Source organism: Cimex lectularius, unplaced genomic scaffold, assembly GCF_000648675.2.
Source record: "Cimex lectularius strain Harlan isolate CLEC.00 unplaced genomic scaffold, Clec_2.1 scaffold243, whole genome shotgun sequence".
NCBI lineage: Eukaryota > Metazoa > Arthropoda > Insecta > Hemiptera > Cimicidae > Cimex > Cimex lectularius.
The window spans coordinates 51,964-79,874 of record NW_019392791.1 but is presented as its reverse complement, the minus strand read 5'-3'; the positions used below and the strand labels follow the sequence as shown (position 1 = coordinate 79,874).

Sequence of the window (27,911 nt, the reverse complement as noted above, 5' to 3'; positions counted from 1 at the left end):
AAAACAATATGAAGAATAAAATAATTTATTTAAGATGTCATATACATATATTTACAATGTATTTTTTTAACTAACCAGTCATTTGATTAGCATAAATTAATAACATTTTTTGTTTTTATATATACTTTATTACCTATAGGAATTTGCACAGAGAAAGAATTCAACAAAATATATTTGAAATGAAAGTTGGAACTATATAAAATAAATCAAGCAGGGGAAAACATTTAATCCTGTTTGCTAGGTTTCCCTTCGGCTATCGCTCTATAGATGTACATCCCCAACGCCACATGAAGCACTGCAATTGCACTAATCGCTGAATATACATTGCTTGGCACATTTGAAAGACCCATCACTGCTGTAAGAAATACAAATTTTAAGCGATAATATAAAAATAACCTAAGATATTCATCAATACCTTCAAATATGAATACTTTCGAACCGAAGAACGTTACCACCGGCAACGTAATAATGACAATGCAGTAGTAAAACACCGTCCTGAATACTCTGAAATCAGTCATCTCTTGAAGCCCCGGCTAAAACAATCGGACATTCAACTTAATATAAGTAGCATAAAACATTTTAAATGAAAAATATTGCAATAATAATATTAAAAAAAGGGATATAGTTACACTATTGTTATAATGTTTCCAATATATGATTTAATTAGGCCTAATAAGAGAGCACTACAGATTTACTTAGGTCTAGGTGTAGAAGGCCTTATAGACACCTCTTTTACCCCTAGGTATAGATAGATAATCTGTAGATTGTAGGTTTTTTCCTTGTTAAAACTAGTTATAATAAAAGAGCCATAAATGAAGCAATAAAAAATTAATTTTTTTATTTTCAACCAATTATTTGTGATCATGAGAATACAGGCCACAACATTTGATACTTAAGAGCCATACAGAGGAGAAATTAATTCCGTAGCAATACAACTTAAGTTTTGATTGGAAAAATCTATTTTTAAGTCTTGCAGTTTTTCCCATTATTACTCGGAAGACATGGTAGTTTAAAAGAGCAAGATTGAGACTAAAGGATTGGTGCAGTACAGCAACTCGATTGCATAGATTTATTTATGTTTTAGTAAATTAGTGTATTACAGAGGGATGACCCCTAACCAGTAGTCGTATTACAATTTAATGACACTTGCAATTTTTTTCAAACTACAAATGTCCAAACAACTTACACATTGAGTGTACTGAAGACCAAATTTTCCTTTAATGTGGCACTATTATCGAAGTTTCATACCTCGATGTCATTTTCATTTTCAGGAATGTCACACAGAAATTATGTGCTAACAAGGCCTACTTGACTTAAAACGGGTCGTTCAGTTGTTAAAAGAAGAACAGAGATAGATTAACACGAAGTTGAAATTGATAAAAAGTTTCATCCACTGAAAATTAGTAACTTCTTTTACTTAAGTTACTGCAAACGCATTGAGACGTATTTCCATAAAGCTTTTTGTGGCATAGTACAAACTTGTGATTAAGAACAATTGTTAAACAAAAACATCCCACACGTGGCTCAGCCTTTCAAGTCGATCTAGTGAAAGCTTTAAGAGTTTAAAAATGAACAATTGGGAGATGGACTTTTTTTATAAATAAATCTTCAAAAACACATAGAATTTACAAATCTGGGGCCGTTCAATTCCTAAGTTTTTTTAAATGTGATTTTAATGTGTCAACTGCATTTATTAAGTAATTAATAAGCGTGCCGTGTTCATACTCACATCCATTATGATGTCTTTCTACACAAATACCTTTAATAAAATAACCCGCGGACAAAAATGCTTTCAGAAACAAACTAGAACTTATTTTCTAAAATTCTCCTAAATGAATATTGCATGGGTAAAAGTTAATTTGTACAATACGCCGAAGAAAAAAAGAAAGTATTTGTAAACAATCAGCGCAAGTACAAGAATACAAGTAACCTCCTTGAGGCCCCTCCCTTAAAAAATAATCCATTACGTCACTGAAGTAAACGTGTTTAAACATAATTATATAATTATAATTATCAATTATTGTCCTAATTCATCAAGGAATTTGATTAGTAGGCTTGGTTTCAGTGGTTGAATTTCTTCCACAGTTACATTGTACGTCCCAAAGCACATCCTCCTGTGGGTAAATGTAGCACCGCAGTTAGTTAATAGGTGTGTTGGTATCTCCTCTGCTACTTTGCAGAATCCGCACGTGCCGTGTTGGGTTTTGCCATCTTCTTTAAATGTCTGTTTGGTTTGCAGTGTCCTGTTAGAATTCACAGTTTTTTTCCTGCTTCCATTGATACATTCTATTACTTCTTTCCCTCCAAAATTTGTTAGGAGGTTCTTGGAGTGTTTGTGTCCAACGAGTTCCAGTTTTCCCTCATTTTCTTTTTATCCTTCTGTTTGAGGTACTCATTGATAGGGTGCCTTCCTATGCCACAGAAGGGTTCGGGTCCTATCAACTGTATAGCAGCCCCATTTCTTGCAAGGGTGTCCACTTTCTTGTTGCCTTCTACTCCCACATGTCCTGGGGCCTAGCAGAGGCGACTTTGTTCTGCATACCTAACATATTTAGTTTGGTTTTGCAGTTCAACACCATCTTGGAACTGGAATGATGTTTGAGCTTAGTGCTTTGAAGGCTGGTTAGCTTGTTTACCAGGTCACTTTTAAACAAATTTATATGGTATAGTTAGTGATTTCAAAAGTTAAAGTAATTAAACGGTTAGAGAAATACAATGTAATTACAGAATTCTGAATAGAATTTCAACAATAGCTCTACCTTATACTATATTTTTAGTTTAGAAAATTTGGTGCAGCTAAAATGAAAACAATAAAAGAAATACATCTTATCATTTTTCATAGATTTTTATGGTTACGTTTAACTCAATTCCAAGATGTCAAATTATGTTATTCCAATGTCAAGTGGTCCAATGTGTTAGTCCAATCTAAGTACGGAATCAAGTAAAACTTGTACATAAAATAAGAAATTTATATGCTAATACATGAGCACCAGTCTGGAGCAGGGAGGGTGTCAGAATCTTTTGATACATATTTTACTATGAACAGATTTTTTTACTACACTGAAATCTGGGGATTCTGTTATTTAAATAATTGGGCACTCTCAACATGACAGACAAGAATGACACATCTACATGTAAAACAAATATTTTGAGCCTTGAAGATGATCTCAATAAAGATCAACATGTTGGCACGATAAATAAAAGGTTTTTCTAAAACCTACGTTACACCAGATCGCATCTCACGACCTCCAAATAATTATGTAAATAATATTGAAAAAACCTATTTAACCTTTTAAAAAAAACTATTTAGCTTAAATAATATAATGAAATTAAAATAAAAATATTTCCCAATTAAGAGTAAATATCAAATTAAAATTAGCTATAAAAATATAATATACATAATAAACCTTTCAATTAATCAATTTTTATGTAAAGTATTGGTTGAGATAAAAAGTCAGTGTCACTAGCGGGATTTGAACCCATGACCTTTGGCTAAATACGCCGCTGCTCTACCACTTGAGCTATTGTGACTTCGATCCGATCAGACACCAACTACCATCTCAACCCAACCTTTTGAATTTTCCCTCCTTTTTGCCAATTTTAATTAATTGAAAGATGTTATTTGGTCAATCGGACCATGAAATCTAATGAATACATAATAAAGCCAAAACAAATCAGCACTATATTAAATTGTTAGAAAATCTATACTTTATTGTTATTATAGTTTATGTCATATATGAACTATCTATCTGTCTTTGATTGACAACAGTAAACCATTTATTACTAAGGACAATATGCAAAATATTAAAAACTTGTCTTTGAATTTATTAACTGTCTAAAAATAAGGTCATTTTTAATAGACAAATAAAAATTGTTCAGAAAATAAATAATACTAACTGAATAATAATTTTCTGTATTTCAATAATATCCATTAAATATAACATTAACTAAACTTAAATTTATGAATAATTATGCTGATTAAATGTTTTACCTATTATTGTCAATTTGTTCCCATCTTGCCTTTATTATCTATAAATATTAAAATAATCACTAAACACCACACATAAACAAATATTATATTGTTTATACATGCTAGGTTCTTTTTCTCAAACATAATATTTTAATTCCCTAATTTTGTGGTCCGCTTGACCAATTAAACATTACAATTAATTAAGGTTTTTAGTTGAGATGAAAAAAAGATAATGGCACGAGAGGGATTCGAACCCACGACCTTCGGCTTGATACGCCGCTGTTCTACCACCTGAGCTATCGTGACCTCGATCCACTCGGACATCAACTCCCCTTCTCAACCCCACCTTATGAGTTTTCCCTTCTTTCGCCATTTTTCAAATGTCGTGTAATCGGTTTGGATTACATCCAAATAATCCAAACCGATTACACGACATTTGAAAAATGGCAAAAGAAGGGAAAACTCATAAGGTGGGGTTGAGATGGGGAGTTGATGTCCGAGTGGATCGAGGTCACGATAGCTCAGGTGGTAGAGCAGCGGCGTATCAAGCCGAAGGTCGTGGGTTCGAATCCCTCTCGTGCCATTAACTTTTTTTCATCTCAACTAAAAACCTTAATTAATTGTAATGTATTAATTGGTCAAGCGGACCACGAAATTAGTGAATTTAATGAATTAAAATGAAGTACACTTCACTAAAGCTCTCCGTCGCCATTTCAATTGTCGTCGAGAATCCAAACCGATTACACGACATTTGAAAAATGGCAAAAGGAGGGAAAACTCATAAGGTGGGGTTGAGATGGGAAGTTGATGTCCGAGTGGATCGAGGTCACGATAGCTCAGGTGGTAGAGCAGCGGCGTATCAAGTCGAAGGTCGTGGGTTCGAATCCCTTTCGTGCCATTAGCTTTTTTTCATCTCAACTAAAAACCTTAATTAATTGTAATAATATATTAATTGTAATAATATTTTAAGTTATAGCAATTTAAACTTGTTTCCCCCCAAATAATATAGCATTCTGTGTTTATTATGGTTTATTTAATATTTTAAAATTGCTTGTTGATCTCCATGAAGAATTTAATGAGCATGAAGACAAATAAAACACTACTACTAATTCTCAACATCATGTGTCATATTGCAGGAAACTTATTTCCATGTTGAATCAGTTGTCTCAATTAGGCAACTGTTGTGAGGGTCGAATGCCGAGTTGTGTCTTTTGAGTTGAGCTGTTTGTCAGTCCACAAATAAACAAAAATATCTACTATTATTAAAACCAAAACACATTATCAATCATTCCTCAAATCGTCTTGAAATTTACGGCGACAGTCCTTCCTTGCCGGTTTGACTTGGGTGTGTTGAGGGTTTAGCATCACCCAAATGGGCAATGTAGAGATTTTGCATAACGGCCCGCTAGTTCAAGTTCACCGTTATATTTAACGTCTTTCAAATAACGTTGACGATATTTGAAGACTTTTTACATAACTAATCACTAAGTTTCCAAAAGAGTTTGTAGTTCATGTTATTGTGTCACATTCTTACGACTCGTACGAATTTTAAAATGTTAATTATAACATAAACAATTGGTTATATTTTTACATATATAATATTGGGATTTACGGAAAATAAAGCAGGTTTTATTTCAATTATCCCTGTATATAATAAACTTTTTACGATTGATGGCTTATTCTTTTGTACGAGTGTCAACACTTTAATCATCTTCTAAACAAAAATGTTTGTTTACCTCAGTTCCATTTCGTTACTTGGGAATAATTCAGTCTTTACTAAGATGTCAACGCGTGATTTTTGCGTAATTTGGTTTTACGAGTTTAAACTCGGTCGGAACGGTGCCAGAAACGTTAATGAACCCTAGGGCGATGGCAGTGTGAATTAGAACAGTTCAGAGATGGTTAAAAAATATGTGGGAGAGGGATATTTTAGCCTTGGAAGGAAGGATTTTTTCCTTAGATGGTGTGGTTCTGTGAGCTTTGGTCGAAGATAATCCCAGAACAATGGTCGAAGATAATCCCAGAACAATGTTCGAAAACTTGCAGAAAGACTTTCAGTAAGCAATTGACAGTTGCCAACCACTTAAAGACAATTGGAAAGGTGAAAAAGCTCGAAAGTTTGGTTCCTCATGCATTAAATAACCGCCAAAAATCATCCTTATTAAGTTTGTGCAACCAAAAACATAAAACATAAAATCAGTGTAATACTCAAATGTCTTAAGTTAAGAAATAAAAGACAATTCCTGTATGCAGAGTACTACTGCTGTTTGTCAGCCCACAAGTAAACAAAAATCTTTAATATTATTAAAACCAAAGTAATCAATAATCCCTAAAATCATAATAGACTTGAGATGAAACTAAAACAAAATCACTGTAACACTCAAATGACGTAAGTTGCAGTGAAAAGATATGAGAAAGAAAATAAGTAAAGACAATTTTTATGTACAGAATACTAACTGCAGCTACTTTTTATTTATTACCAGGCTATAAATAAACAAATATCCCTACTATTATTAAATCCAAAAAATCAATAATTCCTCGAATCATAATGGTTTTTGAATTGGCATTTGCTAACTAAACAGAGCTAATATTTACGGCGTCGGTCCTTCCTTGCCAGTTTGACTTGGGTGTGTTGAGGGTTTAGCATCAACGAAATTGATCAATAGAGATTTTGCATAACGTTTCCGCTGCGCAACACTTTTTTGCCGAAACGAACCTTTTTCTGCATTGAATTCTTACTTGTGATGAAATGTGGATTCTCTATAACAGACATTTTGGACAGTGGCTTGATAAAGGAGAAATAAAAAGCCCGCAACTCATCAAAAAAAGGTGATGGTGGCTCTTTGGTAGATTTCATTTGAGCTGATTTACTACAGCTTCTTGAATTTTGGCGAAACAATCGATTCCGAAATGTATTACTCTTTAATTGAAGCAATGTACCAGAAATGAGCATTATTGAAGCCATCTTTGGTGAATCGGGAAAGGTCGATTCTGTTAATTGACAACTCTTGGCCCCATGCCTCACATATGACAACACAAAAAATTAGGATCTTGGTTATTACGTTCTGCCTCACCTTACCTTTTCTCCAGACCTCTCACCTACCAACTACCATTTTTGACAATTGGACACTTAGACAATGTTTTACAGCATAAAAAAATATTAATCAAAAGTCGTTAGAAAATGCGTTAATAATAAAGAAATTCTCAAAATTCTATTCAGAGGGTGTAGAGAATGTTGCTATCATGTTAGGAGAAGTGTATTGAGAGTGATGGAGGATGATTAATAAAAACATGTTTAAAATCATGTATTTGTTTTTATTTTATAACCGTAAACCTGAATTATTTTCTGGCCAACACAATATTTTTTGTTTAAATTGGACAATATCTTCAACAAAAATCTACTTCGTTGGCTTTACTCTACACGCTAAGAAGTATCTATTCTAAGACAAATAACGTAGGACGCTATTTCATCAGATTAAATAAATCTGCGCATGCTCACTTCAATCAATTTAGCGTTACCGTTCACGCTAGAGTTATGAAAATCTTCCTAATGACGATAGTTTTCTTTAAGTGCCAGTAATTTTATTGAAGTGCGCTCTTTGAGGTAAAACGAATTTAAAGAAGAATGATGGAGTAATGCAATAACATTGTTTAGATAATTAGTCATATCGTACATAAAAATGGATTGAGAATACGGCATTCAATTGCTTGGCATCTCTTCAACCATAACTAATTTTGATTCCTGCCTGTTTTGATTTAGATTGAAAAGAGACATAGTGAAAAGCTATCCTTTTTTCATATTATATATCGATATTTATATAATGTATCGTATCGATAAGCAAAGTTTTACTGTATGTAGATATCGTGGCGGGCATACATCCATAATTAACAAAATCAGATACCCATTCTTAGAAATGGGGACTGACTATGATCCCGGAAACATTCTTTACAGCATCCTATAAAGTCTCGACGGACTATAAAGGAGGTGAAGAACACAGGAGGGCGTCATATACAATGATACGGTATATAGATGGGTCCAAACAAACGAAGTAACCGGGTCGGGCATTTTTTGCACAAGCCCAAAGCATGAGCAGTCAAACTCATTGACTGCCACTTCGGTCATTCAAGCAGAAATACATGCCATCAACGCTTGTGCCCTGGAAAATCTTAGAAGAGGTTACACTGCCAAGCAGCTATTAAAGCATTAGCATGTAAAAAAACCACATCAAAATTAGACAGTTAATGCATCCAAAATCTCCAAGACAGGGGAAAATGAACCTGATGATATCTTGGGTGCCACAGAATGGAGAAATTCTGAGTAACGAAAAAGCACATACTGACCAGAGGAGGATTAGTAGAGTAGTAGACCATACATTAGCCCCGACCCTACACTTGGGATAATAAAAACAAATTCAGAATCCTCCATCTCATACAAAACAAAAGGAGAAGTGGATGAACTCTAGCATCACTAGACACAGTAAACTTATGTTAAAACAACCCTCACCAAGACTGGTAAACTCACTCTGCAGTTGGAGAGGGCTAAACTCAGAGGACGGGTAGGACTACTAACCGGTCACTGGCATCTGAGAAAACAACTACACAACATGGGCATATACAACGATGATCCCATCTGCAGATTATGTAATGAGGAGGAGGACACAGCCACCCGTATCATCTTCAAATGCGTGGCTCAATGGAGATTTAACATAACATACAGAAAACCCTAGGGAATGAAATTGTTGCAGCAACAGTAAATGATCTAACACTTCTGAGAATAAGGAATAGTCGATTGCACTGAACTAGGGAACTGGGAAGGTACAATAAGACAAAGGCTGAAGAGCCTGGGGAGCACAAACCCCGCTTCCTAGTATTTTTATTATCATACCATACCACGTAGATATCATACTAAAAACATTTCTGCTTAGAGCAATTTCTTTCGAATCAAGCTCGGGTTATTATTTCACTTTCTCCTTACCATATGGTGCGGCCGATTTTATCTCAGAAATTAAACTAACATACGACATACATAGGCTTTTTTCAGATCGTTTATGTATGACGAAGGTAAGCCCAAATTGAACTGAGCGGGTTTCTTCGCCGTTTCTCTGAAGTGTCTCGATTTGCGGAGGGGGCGTAATTTTATGAATGGGGCGGAGAAGGGTGGAAAATGGTGAAGTATTGAATCGAGTGGGTCGGGAGGAGCGCGCGCGCCACTCTTCTCGCCCCACCATTTTCCGTACACCACCGCCCCCTCGGGCCACGGGGTCTTCACCAAGTTTATGTACAGTGGGATTTAATTGTGGTAAAGATGGACGTGACCGGAGGAGCGTACGGGGCTGGAAAGGCTGGCGCCCCCTTCGACCCGATCCTGTTCGCTAAGAGGCACCAAGTTATTGTTAAAGCTGTCTGCCTCGTAAGTTCCACCATTTCAACATGATTTTTATGTTCCAAGTCTCGATGTAACGACCTACTCTCGGCTCTCATATTGATTTTCACTTGCATGTACTCTTCCTTAGTATCTCAAAAATCTAAGGTACTAACAAACTTTAACATCTAAAAAAGCAGAACTAAAATGTTTAGTACGTAGGTTTTGAATTTTAAACCAGAGAAATATCTAAACCACTTTAAAATTACACGAAGAAGAAGAACCAAGAAAAAGTCCTTCAAGGATAAAAGGAATACATGCATTTTCTTCTATTTGACTTATTTTAATGATCTTTTAAATGACGATCGAATAACATTGACAAGAACAAGAAGTATTTCATTTCGAAACTATTCGCGCCCTAACAAAATTAGCACAGTATAATGGTAATTTCTATCTATAAAAAAGTAAATACACGACGATTTTGTCTTTACTCTCTGTAATTATTTTTAATGTGAATTTTATACAAACACGATTGGTTATACAAAAAACGTCACAAATTGTCAATTAAATCAATAATTTTGTAACATTTAATGTATGCTAATATAATTGAAATTTCCACCTCAACGTTATTTGGCATAATTACGAAAATTACATGAAAAATATTGCTTGATGGTAAAATCGATCTTTTTTGTGTAATTATTGATTAACCGGCTGCAAGCCATCGGCCCACAATTAAAAACGATAAATCACCTAGAGAAAATGCTTAAGAAGTAAGGACAAATAATAGTGGGCGTGGTTTACTACCTGTCGCTTTCTAAGGAAAACCATCATGGAAAACCTTTATTTTCGAAAAAAAACAACACAAAAACAAACTATAACTTTAATCAAATGAATAAGTAAGTATCTTTTCTACACCTGGATTTGTACAAAAGGAAAATTCAAGCTAACTCAGCCAAAACCTTGTTAATTCTTTTTTAAATATAGTTTACATTTATGGAGTAAAGTTTGACAATAATGGGTATTATTTAAAAATAGAATATTAAGACAATCAATTATACTGATTAAATTAGCCAACGTAAAGAATAGAAAAGACAGGAAGTCAGATATATTGGTGTATAGCTTCTTTATTCTATCAATTTCTATTGTTTTATGCCTAGACATCCGGCCAAATTAACTGAAAGATAAACAGAAAATATATTTATTATTTATTAAATTAATATCTTTATACATAATTGTGAACGCCCGTTCAAAATTACTGCCGAACCTCTCTACGGATTTTCATTCTTAATTGTTTAAACAAAGACCCTGAACATAAATTTATTCCGAAAATAGTAAAAAGTATAAATTATAAACGTGAGAACGGTAAATAAGTGATTAAACTATGACTGATGGAGGACCTAAGTACAGCTTAGGTTCAATGGATTTTAGATGTGTGCACTGCAATGTTAAACACTTTGAGGGCAGATTCACCGATTCATATCGGATTTGTTGCCACGGGAGGGTCCGTCATACGGTCAATTATATCTTATAGACCCCTCCAAAGCTGTGGATGTGCGTTTTGGATGCCCAGAAAATAACAAAAAACTAAGCCGCCCAATTTTGACAGCTCTTTGTGGCATTTTGACTAAAAACCCTTATGCTGAAGCGTACAGGACAAAAGTTTTAACATAATTTAGCGTTTTGTTGATAGTGTACCAATAGTTGTACTTAGATTTAACAAACCTACAGGAGAAGAAATAGCTGGAGTTTTCCATTTCTCAGAAGGAGAACCGCCAGGGTCTTTTCTTTTCTTTGCCACAACACATCATTCATTGTGCACTATTGTCAAAACAGTTCAAAGTTAATTTCTGTTTTAAGCCTTCATTGTGATCCCATGTTGTTCCCACGATTTATCCCTTTGTTGAGCCAAAATGGGACTCCGAAAAACCCATAACTGCATGAGAAAACTAGACGGTCGTGAATGACTATGTTAAAGTTTGCTTGCTATTCACTTGTGTGTCACGTTCATAAATCGTATCTTTTCATGATTCTGACTATGGAAAGAGGCTATAGCTCCAACAAGCCATTAATGATAATTTATTTGGATAAGACCTTAATTAAGTTTGACTTGAATTCCATACAACGATTACTCGATTTTATAGAAAAAACATTCACGTATTGGTTGAAATTTCAAAAGATGAAATCCCTGATGCACTAGAAAAATTAAACACACGGTATTACTCAAGTAATGCTCAATTTTCAATTACTGAAGTTTTTGGCCGGTCCCGCCGTAAATCGTCGGCCAAACTTGCCTGTCAAAAATGTTTTAAAAAAATCGTATCATAACCGTTAAAATAAACATCAAAATAGTCTTACGATTTAACTATGATTTGGCATTGTAAATGGTCGGACATTCATTGCCTCTGTCCTCCATAAAATTCGGGTCGACGTTCCAACGGGTCAAGGTCTCATTTTGCGACCAATATCGTAATTTCTTCCCCTTTTTTAGTTAACAATATTTCATAAAAATTGTCCTTTTGCCCTGTTAAAATTAGAACGATCCATTTTACGCGGTTTAACTACGTATTACTCAAAATTCGGGGTCTGCTGGTTCAAAGGGTAAACTTAGTTTGGATAGGTGCGATGTTTGCTTAGTGACAGAATCGTGCGAACATATATTTATGACTTGTTCAAAATATCGCAAAAGGACGAAGTTGTTTGATTCAATTGAGAAATACCTGGAACCTGGAAGCGTTCAATTATAATCTTAGGGGCTATGGGAAAAAAACAACAAAAAAATACGGATTAGTACAAAATACTACTCGTTTTCCCGCAATAAAATTATCTTATGCACGATTATAAAACACAAACAGTGTAAACAACTACTTTTATTCAATTAGACTATAATATCACACCAAAAGGTAAATACATGTGTAGAACGTATTCATATTAATAAAAACAAAATTACAAACAAAAAACTGCTAAAATATAGCATCAAAATCAAATATGTATTAAAGAACCATGCTCAGCCTAAGAAAATAAATAATATAAATAATTAACGAAAGTTGCATTGCCACCAACGTTTAAACTAAGTAGACTAGATTTTGTCATCAATAAAATCAGTATTCAGAAAAATAAAAATTTGATTATCAAATTAATTTTCATTCTAACGGAAAAGTTGTGTGTAAGATTGAAAGTAATACACAACCTAATTTCTTATGCTCTTACTTATCTTAGAAGAAGTTGCTACTTTTAATTTTCTGTCTTTAATGCAATTTACAGCTCTTTGGAATAATTGTTTTTGGATGCATCTCATCTGGTGGTTGGTACTATTCAAACGTCGATAAAAAAGAAATTTGTTTATACAACAAAAAAGCCTCACCTTGTCATTATGGAGAATCGATCGCCCTTCTAGCGACCTTCTCTGCTATTGGTTTCCTTGTTGGTGAATATCTTTTTGGACAATTTTCTTCTGTGAAGACAAGGAAGCACTATGTATTGTTAGATCTTGGGTTGTCAGGTATGTTCAAAGGTTTAATTAGTTGAACATTTTCTTAACAAGATTGTCTCATAACAAACATTGTTTTTAGCTTTCTGGGCCTTTATGTTTTTTGTTGGTTTTTGCTACTTGGCAAACCAATGGAGTAACATGGAACTTGATGAGGAGATGGACAATAATGCTAGTACATCACAAGTCTCTGCAGCCATTGTGTTCTCATTTTTCTCTGTATTTTCTTGGGTGAGGATTTTAATGATACCAAATGGAAAAATATATATTAAATTGTAATAAAAATCCCATTTAAAGGCTGGATCGACATGGTTTGCATATCAACGATATCTTCAAGGGAACAATGCAATGTTTGCTTCAAACTTTGAAGAAGGACAGATGGGAGGAGCAGCAGCATATTCTTCATACTCACAAGATGACCAACCTTACCAAGATCCACCTTTCTCGAATCAAGATGGTAAGTTCAAATTTATCATATTAATACAATTAAATATTGCTCATTGATCAAATTAAATTACAGCCAAAATTAAAGTTGAGTGTTTTAAGCCAATTAGTCAATTTTTCATTCACAGAATCACCACATTTTGTTTAAATGCATTTAAGTGCTAATTAGATTTCGACACAGTATTATTCTTATAAATGAAAGTAAAGTAATTCCATGAAGCAGAAGGGCATAACGTCTGACTACCCATTGGGCAGCACAGACAAGGGGTCAAACTACTTAAGAAAATACTTTTATCAAATAACGCCGAACACCCTAACCACTCGGCTCTTCTGTTAATTTTATAATTAAACAAACTGTATCTCAAATTAATTAATCTCTTAAAATCAAAATTGGCTTAAAGTAATTCCACCCTGATGTGAATTTTCAGAAGGAGGAGGTGAGTATCCAGCACCAACATACTAAATGCAAAGAACAGTTAACAATCGCCAAAACTATAATATTTAGCTAAGGAGCAGCTAACTGGAAAGGAGAAAGAAAGTTCAGGCAAAGTCCAAGTTGTTACAACGGTTCCCTTTCCCTCCTTGTAAATTAAACATTAAATAATTGTTAAAGTTCACAAGGCAAATTGACTAATAAAAAATGACGTAATAAGTTGATTTAACATTTAGTAATATATAAGTTTATTTAGGCAGTTACAGATTCATGAAAAATAAACCCTCTATTGTAATTTATACTTTTCTTTGTATTAAGCAAATAAACATAAAAACCTTAAATATGTTGTTAACTTGTTTCTAGGCACTATTTGATATGCGTATAAAGATATTTGTATTATGAATGTAAGGGCTATGCCTGAAATAAATAGATTGATTAGTGTATTGTGATATTTGTGTAAAAAAAATTGTTCTGTTAAAATTTAAACATTTTATTTTTTAAATAAACACTATTTGTAAATTTGTAATGTTCGATTGTATATTTTTCTAAATATACACAGTCATTATTTATTAGGCCATATTTACAATTGAATACAATGTGAAAAATATACTGTATTGATATTATAGACATGGACTTTATTTATAGCAAAAGGGCTCACTATTAAGATATTATTAGTATAAATAATATATGTTTAAGTGATAAACCAGTTAGTTTTAACACAATCAGATTTACCAACATATGTTAGCACAATCAGATATACAAAGTTAAGATTTCGATCTCTAAATTAATTATGTAGTAACATTTCACAGATGTAGTTCACGTTGACTGTGTTTATTGCTATATTAAACAATTTATTAATTTCAGGAAGCCCAATCGTAAAACAAAAGAGTAGTGTAAAAATAGAAAGTGACAATATTGCAAATTGGTGAAAATGTAAAATGTATAAATATAAATATATTTTGTTTGCTAAGTAGAATATAGCTGAATTGTTTACAAATTAAGAGAGGATACAAAATACGAAAAAAGTTTTGAGTCAAAATTGGTGTAAAAAAAACTTTTTTAGTATGTTTTGTTAATAAACAATTGTTGTGATGAATGATCATTACAAAAGTTAGAATCTGTTACACTTGTTAACACATTACTAAAGGTATATATTATATCTTAGCATTTAACGTACAATTGTGTATTTAATGCAAAATATGAGGCATAACGCCAATTTGTGGAGTTTGTGCAGATATTCTGTACAATAGGTCAGGTATTTTTGTTAAAAGTTTATGCATGATGAAAGAAATTGATTCAAATAAAAAATAAAAACGATATTAACTAAATGTCATGTTTTGAGTACTGTGGTATGCTATGTTCAAAATGGAATTTCATCTACAAGAATTGATTAAACAATCATTGTATGAAGCTTGTTATAATAAAAAAAAACTTTTTTTAAAATTATTTTATCAAGTAGTAATCGTAGGCATGGTTTACTACTCACAGTGGTACATATAATAAAAGAAAAGTTAGTTAAAAAATAAATATTTATTTTTAAGAATGAATGTTCCTTCTTGCAAAAACTTTTTCTCCTTGCAATTTTAGTAAAGTTAGAAGAAGACTCAGGCAAATGTCACGTCACAGTTGTTCTTTGGAGGTAGCTTTTTAATTTCAATTATGGAAAGTTGAAATTAATTAAAATGTTAGTTATATAGTTTATTATTAAAATTTTATTTATAAATATAACAACACATGGGAATAAATTACACAATAAATCCCACATTAAGCTACAAAATCTAGCGGTCAGTTAAATCCTCCTTTCCAGTTTGTGTATTGTCGATATATCCTTTAAGTATAGTTATTCAGATATCGTGAGATGCGGTCGGGAGTGATGTAGGTTTCAGAAAAACATTTTCTTTATCGTGCCAACGTTTCGATCTTTTATTGAGATCATCTTCAGGCCTGGGATTTACAAACAATGTTTACATTTAACAAATACATTTAGGATGTGGAAAAGTGAATTTATACAATGCAAAATATATTTTATATTCAAACAAAGTATTTCTACTCACTCAAAGTGTTTGTCTTCTGTGTAATTGTGCCATCCTTGTGTGTCGTGTTGAGAGTGCCAGTGAGATTTTGCTGTTTCATGTTTATATATGTTTGGTTTTGAGGGGGGTTCTACATCACTCCCGACCGCATCTCACGATATCTGAATAACTATCGATTAACGGTCACTAATCTCTACACCTTTAAGTATGTTTAACCCTCAAAACATACAGTGTTTTAAGATGAAATACACGGCACAGTCGGGTTGGACGACCCTACCTCTTTTTGATGAGGTATATGGTAGACATAAGTTCACAATAATTATTTTTATTGTAAAATAATATTTAATGATAATATTATACATGAATAAAACCTTTTTATTCTTTTTATAAAACGTTTTGTTGTCATGGTAGACGAACTTTACAGTTCCATCTAGGGCTGCCAACAACATAGGTAATGAATAGAGAGGTTCACTGTACTTGAGCATCGAGTTTTCTAATTAGTATGATAAATGATTTTTCCTTTCATTTCATTAGTCACAAAAAGTGAAAATAATGTTTTTGCATCTGTTACCCCCCCCCCGGGCATTCTCATTAGGTTCAGACAGGTGAGTAATCAAGTTTGAAGAAGACGTTTATGTATATATTGAGTGTAAAGGCTTATCAGTCCAGACTGTTTCCTCGTCCTTCCTTAATTCAAACTTTCTATCATCTTACCATCTTTATCAGACTTTGAGCATTCATCCTTCTTATCACAGTACAAAACATCTTCAATATCACTGTTCATTCCCAAGTAACGAAATGGAACTGAGGTAAGCAAACATTTTGGTTTAGAAGATGATTAAAGTGTTGACACTCGAACAAAAGAATAAGCCATCAATCGTAAAAAGTTTATTATATACAGGGATAATTGAAATAAAACCTGCTTTATTTTCCGTAAATCCCAATATTATATATGTAAAAATATAACCAATTGTTTATGTTATAATTAACATTTTAAAATTCGTACGAGTCGTAAGAATGTGACACAATAACATGAACTACAAACTCTTTTGGAAACTTAGTGATTAGTTATGTAAAAAGTCTTCAAATATCGTCAACGTTATTTGAAAGACGTTAAATATAACGGTGAACTTGAACTAGCGGGCCGTTATGCAAAATCTCTACATTGCCCATTTGGGTGATGCTAAACCCTCAACACACCCAAGTCAAACCGGCAAGGAAGGACTGTCGCCGTAAATTTCAAGACGATTTGAGGAATGATTGATAATGTGTTTTGGTTTTAATAATAGTAGATATTTTTGTTTATTTGTGGACTGACAAACAGCTCAACTCAAAAGACACAACTCGGCATTCGACCCTCACAACAGTTGCCTAATTGAGACAACTGATTCAACATGGAAATAAGTTTCCTGCAATATGGCACATGATGTTGAGAATTAGTAGTAGTGTTTTATTTGTCTTCATGCTCATTAAATTCTTCATGGAGATCAACAAGCAATTTTAAAATATTAAATAAACCATAATAAACACAGAATGCTATATTATTTGGGGGGGAAACAAGTTTAAATTGCTATAACTTAAAATATTATTACAATTAATTAAGGTTTTTAGTTGAGATGAAAAAAAGCTAATGGCACGAAAGGGATTCGAACCCACGACCTTCGACTTGATACGCCGCTGCTCTACCACCTGAGCTATCGTGACCTCGATCCACTCGGACATCAACTCCCCATCTCAACCCCACCTTATGAGTTTTCCCTCCTTTCGCCATTTTTCAAATGTCGTGTAATCGGTTTGGATTCTCGACGACAATTGAAATGGCGACGGAGAGCTTTAGTGAAGTGTACTTCAGTTAATTAATTAAGGTTTTTAGTTGAGATGAAAAAAAGGTAATGGCATGAGAGGGATTCGAACCCACGACCTTCGGCTTGATACGCCGCTGCTCTACCACCTGAGCTATCGTGACCTCGATCCACTCGGACATCAACTCCCCATCTCAACCCCACCTTATGAGTTTTCCCTTCTTTTGCCATTTTTCAAATGTCGTGTAATCGGTTTGGATTATTTGGATGTAATCCAAACCGATTACACGACATTTGAAAAATGGCGAAAGAAGGGAAAACTCATAAGGTGGGGTTGAGATGGGGAGTTGATGTCCGAGTGGATCGAGGTCACAATAGCTCAGGTGGTAGAGTAGCGGCGTACCTAGCCGAAGGTCGTGGGTTCAAATCCCGCTCGTGACACTGACTTTTTTATCTTAACTAAAAACCTTAATTAATGGAAAGTTTTTAAATAAAATTTCAAAAGTCGTGAAATCAGGATTCGATTCTCAGTGACTTTTGAAGTGGCTATGGGGAGCTATTAGTGAAGTAATTACTTCTATTAATTATTAAATTAATCTATATTTGCTTAGTGGTCATAACTGGCCATATTAATTATTCCAATTAATTATTTATCCAAGGTTTTTGGTTGAGATGAAAAATGAATTACTTAATTAACACCATCCCGTGGCCACTTCAAAAATTGCTGAGAATCAAACCCTGATTACATGACATTTGAAAATGGCAGAAAGGAGGGAAAATTTGAACGGCTATAGGTTGAGATGATAAGTTGGTACCCTAGTGGATCAAAGCCACCATAGCTCAAGTGGTTAGAGCAGCTGTGTTGTAGTTAGAGCCGAAGGTTGTGGGTTCAAATCCCACTTGTGACCCTAATTTTTCATCTCAACCAAAAACCTTAGATAAAAAAATAATTAATTGGAAACATAGTAATCTTCATATTTACTATTCTTAAGTAAATCTGTTATTAAAAATGAGGATTAACGTTTGTTTTAGGTTTGTATTTTCTATTTTCTTTTATCCAACTAACACGAATATAACGGTTAATTTAATTAAAATTAATAGAATAATAATATTTTACAAATACCCCTAGTCATTTTTGTGGTTTATTAACTGGGAACTGGAGCCTAGAGATTATTTACCAGTAATTGAGGTCCATAGTACATGGCATAAATGCAGACTTGCAATAATGTGGGATAATTTCATTTAATATATGGGTGACTAACTTAGGCAATGAAGTAAATTTTACTGCAAGATTTTAGAACAACATATACTAAGAAAATATCCCCTGAACTAGCGATTCAATATTCTGATAGAAGCTTTATTACGTGATATAAACAATTTTTATTATTATTAACATTAGACAAAAGGAAAGATTGCATTTAAAAGAGAATAAGAGTGGAGGGAGTTTGGATCTGATGACTGATAGCGTTAGGGATGAAATGACCGAGATGTTGATAACACCTGAAGCCCAACCTTGGCTCTTTGACAGACAATAGACTGCCAACACCCAAGGTGAGTGATTCTCAAGGTCTGCTGGTAATTTATTGTAAATTACAAAAGCTGGAATTTCTGGTGGTCTGCGAGAATTGATAGTTTCAGCTCCATATTCGTGTGTATGTATGTACATCCGTGTGCAGAATTGAACTTATATAAATTGGAATCAGTATCAGAATAACCTTAGAAAAATATCACTGGTTACAGTGTAAGGTTGTTAAAATAAATCGAAAAGTTGCCATAATGTAGTTTATTATTAAAATTTAATTTGACAATAGTAAGTATAACAACACGCGGGGAGAAAAAAAAATTCAGTAAAATCTCACATCAAGCTACAAAATCCAGTGGCCGGTTAAACCCTCCTTTCCGGTTCATGTATTGTCGATATTTTCTTTTAAGTATAACATGGACAGAGCCAACCTCATTGTTGTCAACTTTTCTCCCTTTGGTCGTGTCAAACCCACAAAATCCCATCAACTTCATCATTTCTTGTTCTTCAGGCGTTTTGCCTTCAAGTTCAGCCTCTATAGAAAAATCAAACATATTATCACAGTTAATTACAATTATAATTTCTATACAATCATACAGGGATAATTACCAGTTATTTGCTTTTGAGGAGGGGCTGTTGTTTCCCGGAATCGTTCGGGAGATTTAGATCTGGACCATGACCTTTTATGTCCATGGCGGTCTCTAGAAAATAAATAATAATTAATAAAATTTTATCATTTTAGAAGAATGAGATTATTTACATATTAAGATTGGTCATTTTAGCATATCAGTGGCATTCTATTTAAAATAAAACAAGAACTCTCCAAAAAGAGCATGAAAAAATATTTTCAATTTCAATATTTAAAGTACACTGCAACCTAACTGAATCAACAATTTATCCTGAGCAGCTTCTACTGCTTAAAATGGTAAGCTGAGTAATCCAACAAATATGAAATTCTGCCCTGCTAAGAAGATGTGTCATACTTACTGTTATGATAGTTTTGAGAATAGTTTTTCATGCTGAATGGCTTCAGTTGAGTTGCCATATTTTTTTAAATTTTTGGTTTTTAAGCTATGTACAATAAGTAAATATTTTAAACTGATACTTTTAATACTTCTGGATCGATTTACATCAGCTTTTAAGTTTTGTAGTAGTAGCAATTTGGAGATACAACATTTCTTCTTAGCAGGGCAGGATTGTGATGGTAAAACATCATAAATTTTTAGATTATAATCTCACAAAAAGTGGGGCCTTGTATTGCAATGCAGATTATTTTTTTCAGTTACATATATTTGCCCGGAACAAAATGTATGTTCTCCAGTTGTACCAAAAACTATCCGAATTCATCTGCTGACTATCAAGAATGAGTGAGTCATTTAAAATCCTTCATATATTGACAAAACAAGCTTTGACCATAGCACCAGGTTTCCTAGATGTAAATAACGTAACATGACTGTTGAAACAGTCTCTACTTGCAAGTGAGGATGTTTTATTAAGAAAATAAAATAAATTCTTGAATGATGGGACAAGTTAAGCATACATGGCAAGGATGATCATCATTTGAGCTAATTATTTTTTTATCATTATGCAATCAATGAAGATACTCAATAAGGCTGGGTATGGGTATGGATGGTGTAACACTGTGAGATGATTGTTTTATGAACCACTAACCAATTGTCACTACAAAGCGGACAAGGCAAAACAATAACTACAACAGGTTAGAAATGTAAATATTGGACTGTGCATGCTTGAAAAGAACTGTCAGCACTACAGACAAGACAGAACAGTTAAATTTAACAAAAATCAATCCAATTGAGAAAGAGACTGAACAACAGCATTCTGAAATATCCAAACAGCAGTTTTCAAGATCAACAACATGCTTAATAAGGCTGAAAATTTTAAGACATTATTTAAGATATAAAATGGCTGGACAATTTGAAAATATTGTCCAACTACAATTAAAACGTTGTGTTTTTTTGGGTTGACCTGAAAATAATGCAGGTTTATGGTTATGAAATAAAAATAATTAAATGATTTTAAACATTTTTTATTCATTAAAACACCCTCCATACTCTCAATACAATTCTCCCAACGTGATGTCAACAACTTCTTTTATTATTAACAAAGACTCAAAATTGTAATCAGATGTGTAGAGAAGTTGTTCTGTAAATGCAGAAAACGACTTTTGATCAATAAATTTTTCATGTTGTAAAATGTTGTCCAGTATCTGATGTAGTCTGTAGGTCAGAGGTGTGTAGAGTAGGTAAGGTGAGGCAGACCTCATAACCAAGATCCAACAGTTGTCGTTTGTCATATATAAGTGTACTTCCCTAATGAGTTTGACTGCTCATGTTTGGGCTTGTGCAAAAAATGCCCGACCCGGTTCCTTCGTTTGTTTTGGACCCATCTATATACCGTATCATTGTATTTGACGCCATCCTGTGTTCTTCACCTCCTTTATAGTCCGTCGAGACTTTGTAGGATGCTGTAAAGAATATTTCCAGGATCATATAGTCAGTCCCCATTTCTAAGAATGGGTATCTGATTTTGCTAATTATGGGTGTATGCCCGCCACGATATCTACATACAGTAAAAAAACTTTGCTTATATAAATATCGATATATAATATGAAAAAGGATAGCTTTTTACTATGTCTCTTTTCAATTTAAATCAAAACAGGCAGGAATAAAAATTAGTTATGGTTGAAGAGATGCCAAGCAATTGAATGCCGTATTCTCAATCCATTTTTATGTACGATATGACTAATTATCTAAACAATGTTATTGCATTACTCCATCATTCTTCTTTAAATTCGTTTTACCTCAAAGAGCGCACTTCAATAAAATTACTGGCACTTAAAGAAAACTATCATCATTAGGAAGATTTTTCATAACTCTAGCGTGAACGGTAACGCTAAATTGATTGAAGTGAGCATGCGCAGATTTATTTAATCTGATGAAATAGCGTCCTACGTTATTAAAAATAGAATAGATACTTCTTAGCGTGTAGAGTAAAGCCAACGAAGTAGATTTTTGTTGAAGATATTGTCCAATTTAAACAAAAAATATTGTGTTGGCCAGTAAATAATTCAGGTTTACGGTTATAAAATAAAAATAAATACATGATTTTAAACATGTTTTTATTAATCATCCTCCATCACTCTCAATACACTTCTCCTAACATGATAGCAACATTCTCTTTTAGACTAGAATTTTGAGAATTTCTTTATTATTAACGCATTTTCTAACGACTTTTGATTAATATTTTTTTATGCTGTAAAACATTGTCCAAGGGTCCAATTGTCAAAAATGGTAGTTGGTAGGTGAGAGGTCTGGAGAAAAGGTAAGGTGAGGCAGAACCTAATAACCAAGATCCTAATTTTTTGTGTTGTCATATGTGAGACATGGGGGTCGAGAGTTGTCAATTAACATTATCAACCTTTTCCGATTGACAAAACATGGCTTCAATAATGCCAATTTCTGGTACAATGTTTCAATTTGAGAGTAATACATTTCGGCATTGATTGTTTCGCCAAAATTTAAGAAGCTGTAGTAAATCAGTGAAGATGAAGCCTACCAATGAATCACCATCACCTTTTATTGATAAGTTGGGGGCTTTGGAAAATGTGGTACTGCTATAAGATTAAAAAGTGTTGACATTCGTACAAAAGAATATTTTGTATATATGTACAAATTAAAATATTTGGCTGTTTTTTTGTTTTTTTTTTCCATACAAGTAGGAATGTACAATAATAACCTGAACCACTACAAACTCTTTAGGAAACTTAGCGATCGCCGTAAAACCGATATGTAAAAAGTCTTCAAATATCGTCAATGTTATTTGAAAGAAATTAAATATAACGGTGACCTCGAAAATAGAGGAAAATGCAAAATTTCTACATTGACCCATTAGCGGTGATGCTAAACCCTCAACACCCAAGTCTAACTGGCAAGGAAGGACCGACACCGCACAGTGGGGTGAAAACGCCAAAAAGCGGAAAAAATTCAGTAACACCCATGCTATATAAGTTAGGTTCACCAAATTTTGTGTGTTTATATTTTTTAGCGTGTTGAATTCAATGAAATCATTTTCCAATCGATTAGACTACAGCAAACTGTCCAAAACCAAAAATAAAAAACATTTACATGATTGCTGTATTGCATTTCTGGAGATACTAGAGAAGCAAAAAAAAAAAATTTTTTTTCTCACCTCGCGTGGACATAACATTCCTCACAAGTTAACTCAAGTTCATTCACAATTACCAATCTCTTGATTATGGACTACTATTTAGGGGTTTTTAGTTGGGTTTCAGCCCAAATCCTTGGTGGACCAAATTAATATACTGTGAGAATCAGATTTTCGAAATCAGCACTTTCAGAAAGTCAAAATTTTTCCACCGTTGCCCCACTGTATGCCATAAATTTCAAGACTATTATGATTTGAAGAATGATTGATTATGTATTTGGCTTTAATAATAGTACAGATTTTTGTTTGTTTTGGAGTGACAAACAGCTGCAGTAGTACTCTGCATATAAGAACTGTCTTTATTTATTTTCTTTCTCATATCTTTCCGGTGCAAATTAAGACGTTTGAGTGTTACAGTGATTTTATGTTTTATGTCTTCGGTTGCACAAATTTATAACGATAATTTTTTTTTAATGTTGTTTAATGCTCGAGAAACCCAATTTTCAAGCTTTTCACCTTTCCCATTGCCTTAAGGTGGTCAGCAACAGTCAATTTGCTTAATTAAAATTTCCCAGCAAGTTTTCGAACAATGTTCTGGGATTATCTTCGACCAAACCTCAAAGAACATCATCATCTAGGGGGAAAATCCTTCACTAAGCTAAAATATCCCTCTCCCAAGTATTTTTTAACCATCTCTAAACTGTGTTCTAATTCACACTGCCATCGCCCCAGACTTCATTAACGTTTCTGGCACTGTTCCGACTGAGTTTAAACTTGTAAAACGAAATTATGCAAAAATCACGTGTTGACATCTTAGTAAAGACTGAATTATTCCCAAGAAATGAAATGCTACTGAAGTAAACAACATGTTTGTTTGGAAGAGGATTAAATTTTTTTTTTAAAGATAGTTCCTAGGAACTATCTTTTTTTAAAAAGGATTGAACACCGCACTCACTCCATCATTCACCATTTCTATGAGGATTAAAAATTGTTGACATTCATTCAAAAGAATAATCTATGAAATGTAAACAATTTATTATATAGAGGGGTAATTGAAGGAAAACCTGCATTTTTTTTCTGGAAAACCCAATCAAATCAATGCCCATGCCTAAGGCCAGTTGCAATGTAATGAGATAAAATGAATTGAGTGAAAGTGTTTCTGAGATAAATAACTTTTCTAGATTTATATTCCATATTTTACATTAAATTATTGTTCTGGAAATAGGCAATATTGAACACTTAAATCTATGCAATACATTGCAGCATACAAAGATTAGCAAACCTATGTACCACAGAAGTAATGAGAACAACCCCTACAAGTGCACTAGAAACTGCTAAACCTATCCCCATTGGAAACAAGGAGAGGCAATAAAAAGCTCATTAAAGCTTCAAAAACAATCCAATTGGATAGGAACTAAACAATTCAGGCACTCAACCACTAATAAAATCAGACACTCACTCTTAGGAATGGGGACTGATTATATGATCTCGGAAACATTCTTTACAACATCCTATAAAGTTATTTGGAGCTCATGAGATGCGGTCTGGTGTGATGTAGGTTTTAGAAAAACATTTTCTTTATCATGCGAACATTTTAAAGTCCAATGTATATAAACATAAAACATCAATATCTCACTAGCACTCTCAACCCGACACACAAAAATGACACATCTACACAGAAAACAAACACTGAGTGAGTACAAATACATTGATTGAATTTAAAATTTCTAGCATTTTATAAATTCTTTTTTTCGGCATCCTACATGTATTTGAAAAATTTAAACAATGTTTATAAATCCCAGGCCCCAAGATGATCACAATAAAGTTCGAAAAGTTGACATGATAAAGAAAATGATTTTCTTTACGTCACACCAGACCACATCTCACGATCTCCAAATAATCATTAATTAATGGTCACTAAATACCACACAATCCTACAAAGTTTCAACAGACTATATAGGAGAGAAAGAACTCAGGAAAGAATTAGATTCAATGATATGGTATACAGGTGGCTCCAAAACCAACGAAGAATCCGGAAAGGGTGTTTTTTTGTACTAGCCCAAGATATGAACAATCAAACTCATTAGGGAAGTACACTTCGGGCATTCAAACAGAAAATGCCATCAATGCTTGTGCCCTAGAAAATCTTAAAAGAGATTACACTAGCAAAAAAAGATCCGATAGCCAAGCAGCCATTAAAGCATTAGCATGTAAAAGAATCACATCAAAATTAGTGTGTGCATCCAAAATCTCCTGGGAAAAACCTGGGGAACACAACAACCTGATGATATCTTGGGTGCCAGAGAATGGAGAAATTTTGGGTAACAAAAAAGCAGACATACTGACCAGGGAGGCCAGAGGAGGATTTGTAAGACCATACATTGGCTCCAAACCTACACTTGGGATAATAAAAACAAATACAGAATCTTCCATTGAAGAATGTATCCAAACAAAACAAAATGAGAAGTGAATAAACTCTAGTATCGTTAGACAAAGCAGACTTATGTTAAAACAACCCTCACCAAGACTGGCAAACTCACTGCTGCAGTTGGAGTGGGCTAGACTTAGCGGAGTGACAGGACTGTTAATTGGTCACTGCCAAGCCAATCTGACAAAATCTACACAACATGGGCATATATAAAGACGATCCCATATGCAGATTATGCAATGAGGAGGAAACAACCACCCATATCATCAGTGGAAGTAACGGCTCAATGGAGAAAAACCTATGGAATGAAATTATAGCACAACACCAAATACTTCTGAGAAGAAGGATTGAGTCGACTGCACTGAACTAGGTAACTAAGAAGGTACAATAAGCCGAAAAGCTGAAGTGCCTGGGGAGCACACTTCCTAGTATCCTCATCACCATGCAATACATTATTCAACTTTTGTAATAAATAAGCATTTTTAATATTTATCAATAGTTAGGCATGTAACTAAAAATAAAAAAGTACGCCTGGCGAGTGATTTTCGTAATTCAAAATCAAGAATCACAACAAAAAAAAGTTATTTGGAAAAGGGGAAAAATTACCTCCGGTCCCTTCTATCGTCTCTCCTGTCCCTATCCCTGGATCTGGATCTTCTCCTCCTCCTATCCCTGTCGCGGTCCCTTTCCCTGGATTTGCTTCTTCTTCTCCTCGGCGGTGTTATTGATCTTCCCATTATTTTTCCGCTCACAACCTTCTGCAAAACAAAACCACCCAGTTATAGCTTGGAAAACATCTCGATGCATAAGAAACGTTTCACATACGTTTAGCTCGATGTCAACACTGGGATCTCGAGCCCCAAATGAATTCAACTGGAATTAATAAATTGAGGGAAGTATGAACTGAATAAATAATAACGAGCTACAGGTTTCACGATACACTTCACCTTAAACTCTGTTCTGTGTTAAATAAACAAACACGACTGACTAGAGGTTAGTCGACTGACACTGACTACTGTTGAGTTGTTACTTGTTAGTTGTTACTCTGCACAGTGCACTCTGCAGTTTGCCTTTGCACTTTGCAGTTTTCGCCTTAGCAGGTTTACCGTCAGAGCATGGATTCGTTTTACTCAATGAGGGCGCTGAAATCGTCTTTTTCGCCAAAAGCCAAACAATATTAATAATATATTTTTATTTCTTTACTAATACAATTTACAAAAATGTTTAACTATAGAAATATACGATACATAAAATATAACAATATAAAAGCTCCTTGTCTCCTTATCCAAAACTCATCATCCTTGGAATACATGGTTCTCTTCTTAAATGGTTTAGTTCCTATTTGCAAGAAAGAAATCAATTTGTGAAACTTAATTAGTAGCTTCCAAGAAAATGGTAGTCTCATATGGTGTACCTCAGGGGTCGATACTCGGTCCATTCCTTTCCAACGCATTTATTAACGATATTTCTGATTGTTTTTACTCAGTCAATTTCTCCCTCTTTGCTGATGATCTGAAGGTCTATACCACTATAACTTAAATTCATGATGCTGAGCTTCTGCAAAAATCTGTAAATAATCTTGTTGAATGGTGTTCATGCTATGGCATGGAACTAAATGTAAAAAAAAGTGTAAGGTTGTTAGTTATAGTCTTGGATGTAGTGTTGTCTTTTATAACTATTCCATTCAAGTCATTCAATTAGATAGGCAGATTACCATTAAACACCTTGGAATCACCTACTCTTACAACCTGACATTTAACTTGCATTGCATCTCAATAATTAATAAAGCAAATCAAATTTTCGGTTTGTTATATAGAACTACAAAAAGTTTTAAGGATGTAGAAACAGTGATTATACTGTTTAAGGCTATGATCCATCTCATTTTAGAATACTGTTCAGTTCTTTAATGTTAAATAATATAAAGAAATGTGTGGTGTTTAGCGACCGTTAGTCAATGATTATTCGGAGATCATGAGATGCGGTCTGGTGTGACGTAGGTTTTACAAAAACATTTTCTTTATCTTGCCAACGTTTCTATCTTTATTGAGATCATCTTCAGGGCTCGGGATTTATAAACATTGTTTAAATTTTACAAATAGATGTACGATGTGAGAAAAAAATGAATTTATACAATGCTAGAAAGTTTTAGATTAAAAAAAGATGAATTTATACAATGCTAAAAATTTTTAGATTCAATCAAATATAAAGAAATATCAAACAATTTAATAGAAAATGTGACATTTTC

The 27,911-nt window shown here is 33.6% G+C and overlaps 3 protein-coding genes across 5 annotated transcripts; 1 reads left to right on the top strand and 2 right to left on the bottom strand.

Moving 5' to 3' along the window:
- Positions 1-154: 154 nt before the first annotated feature.
- LOC106670914 (vacuolar ATPase assembly integral membrane protein VMA21 homolog) lies at positions 155-1,933 on the bottom strand. 3 transcript variants are annotated; one of them, XM_014401587.2, is made up of 3 exons: positions 1,730-1,933; positions 416-533; positions 155-352 (listed from the first exon to the last, which is right to left on the bottom strand). In XM_014401587.2, exons 1-3 carry the CDS (start codon positions 1,733-1,735, stop codon positions 225-227), a joined length of 252 nt encoding a protein of 83 aa, XP_014257073.1. In that variant the 5' UTR covers positions 1,736-1,933; the 3' UTR covers positions 155-224. The 3 variants fall into 3 exon arrangements, with proteins under 3 accessions (XP_014257073.1, XP_014257072.1, XP_024083661.1); XM_014401586.2 differs by having other exon boundaries at positions 155-355; positions 1,730-1,929; XM_024227893.1 differs by lacking the exon at positions 1,730-1,933 and adding an exon at positions 1,187-1,625 and having other exon boundaries at positions 155-355.
- Positions 1,934-9,003: 7,070 nt separating this feature from the next.
- On the top strand, positions 9,004-15,139 carry LOC106670973 (synaptogyrin). The gene is made up of 5 exons (XM_014401690.2): positions 9,004-9,380; positions 12,594-12,831; positions 12,902-13,050; positions 13,117-13,276; positions 13,692-15,139. Exons 1-5 carry the CDS (start codon positions 9,276-9,278, stop codon positions 13,724-13,726), a joined length of 687 nt encoding a protein of 228 aa, XP_014257176.1. The 5' UTR covers positions 9,004-9,275; the 3' UTR covers positions 13,727-15,139.
- A 4,160-nt stretch (positions 15,140-19,299) lies between these two features.
- On the bottom strand, positions 19,300-26,766 carry LOC106670959 (U4/U6.U5 small nuclear ribonucleoprotein 27 kDa protein). The gene is made up of 4 exons (XM_014401667.1): positions 26,492-26,766; positions 26,273-26,424; positions 19,663-19,754; positions 19,300-19,588 (listed from the first exon to the last, which is right to left on the bottom strand). Exons 2-4 carry the CDS (start codon positions 26,401-26,403, stop codon positions 19,392-19,394), a joined length of 420 nt encoding a protein of 139 aa, XP_014257153.1. The 5' UTR covers positions 26,404-26,424; positions 26,492-26,766; the 3' UTR covers positions 19,300-19,391.
- Positions 26,767-27,911: the final 1,145 nt, after the last annotated feature.

Coding starts and splice junctions, on each gene's coding strand:
- LOC106670973 (XM_014401690.2), top strand. CDS start 9,276: ATGGACGTGACCGGAGGAGCGTACGGGGCTGGAAAGGCTGGCGCCCCC. Junction 12,832..12,901: donor GTTAGATCTTGGGTTGTCAG/GTATGTTCAAAG, acceptor CATTGTTTTTAG/CTTTCTGGGCCTTTATGTTT. Junction 13,277..13,691: donor ACCTTTCTCGAATCAAGATG/GTAAGTTCAAAT, acceptor GTGAATTTTCAG/AAGGAGGAGGTGAGTATCCA.
- LOC106670914 (XM_014401586.2), bottom strand. Junction 356..415: donor GAAAGTATTCATATTTGAAG/GTATTGATGAAT, acceptor TATTTCTTACAG/CAGTGATGGGTCTTTCAAAT.
- LOC106670959 (XM_014401667.1), bottom strand. CDS start 26,403: ATGGGAAGATCAATAACACCGCCGAGGAGAAGAAGAAGCAAATCCAGG. Junction 19,755..26,272: donor GACGATAGAAGGGACCGGAG/GTAATTTTTCCC, acceptor TTTATTTTCTAG/AGACCGCCATGGACATAAAA. Junction 19,589..19,662: donor TCCTCAAAAGCAAATAACTG/GTAATTATCCCT, acceptor ATTTTTCTATAG/AGGCTGAACTTGAAGGCAAA.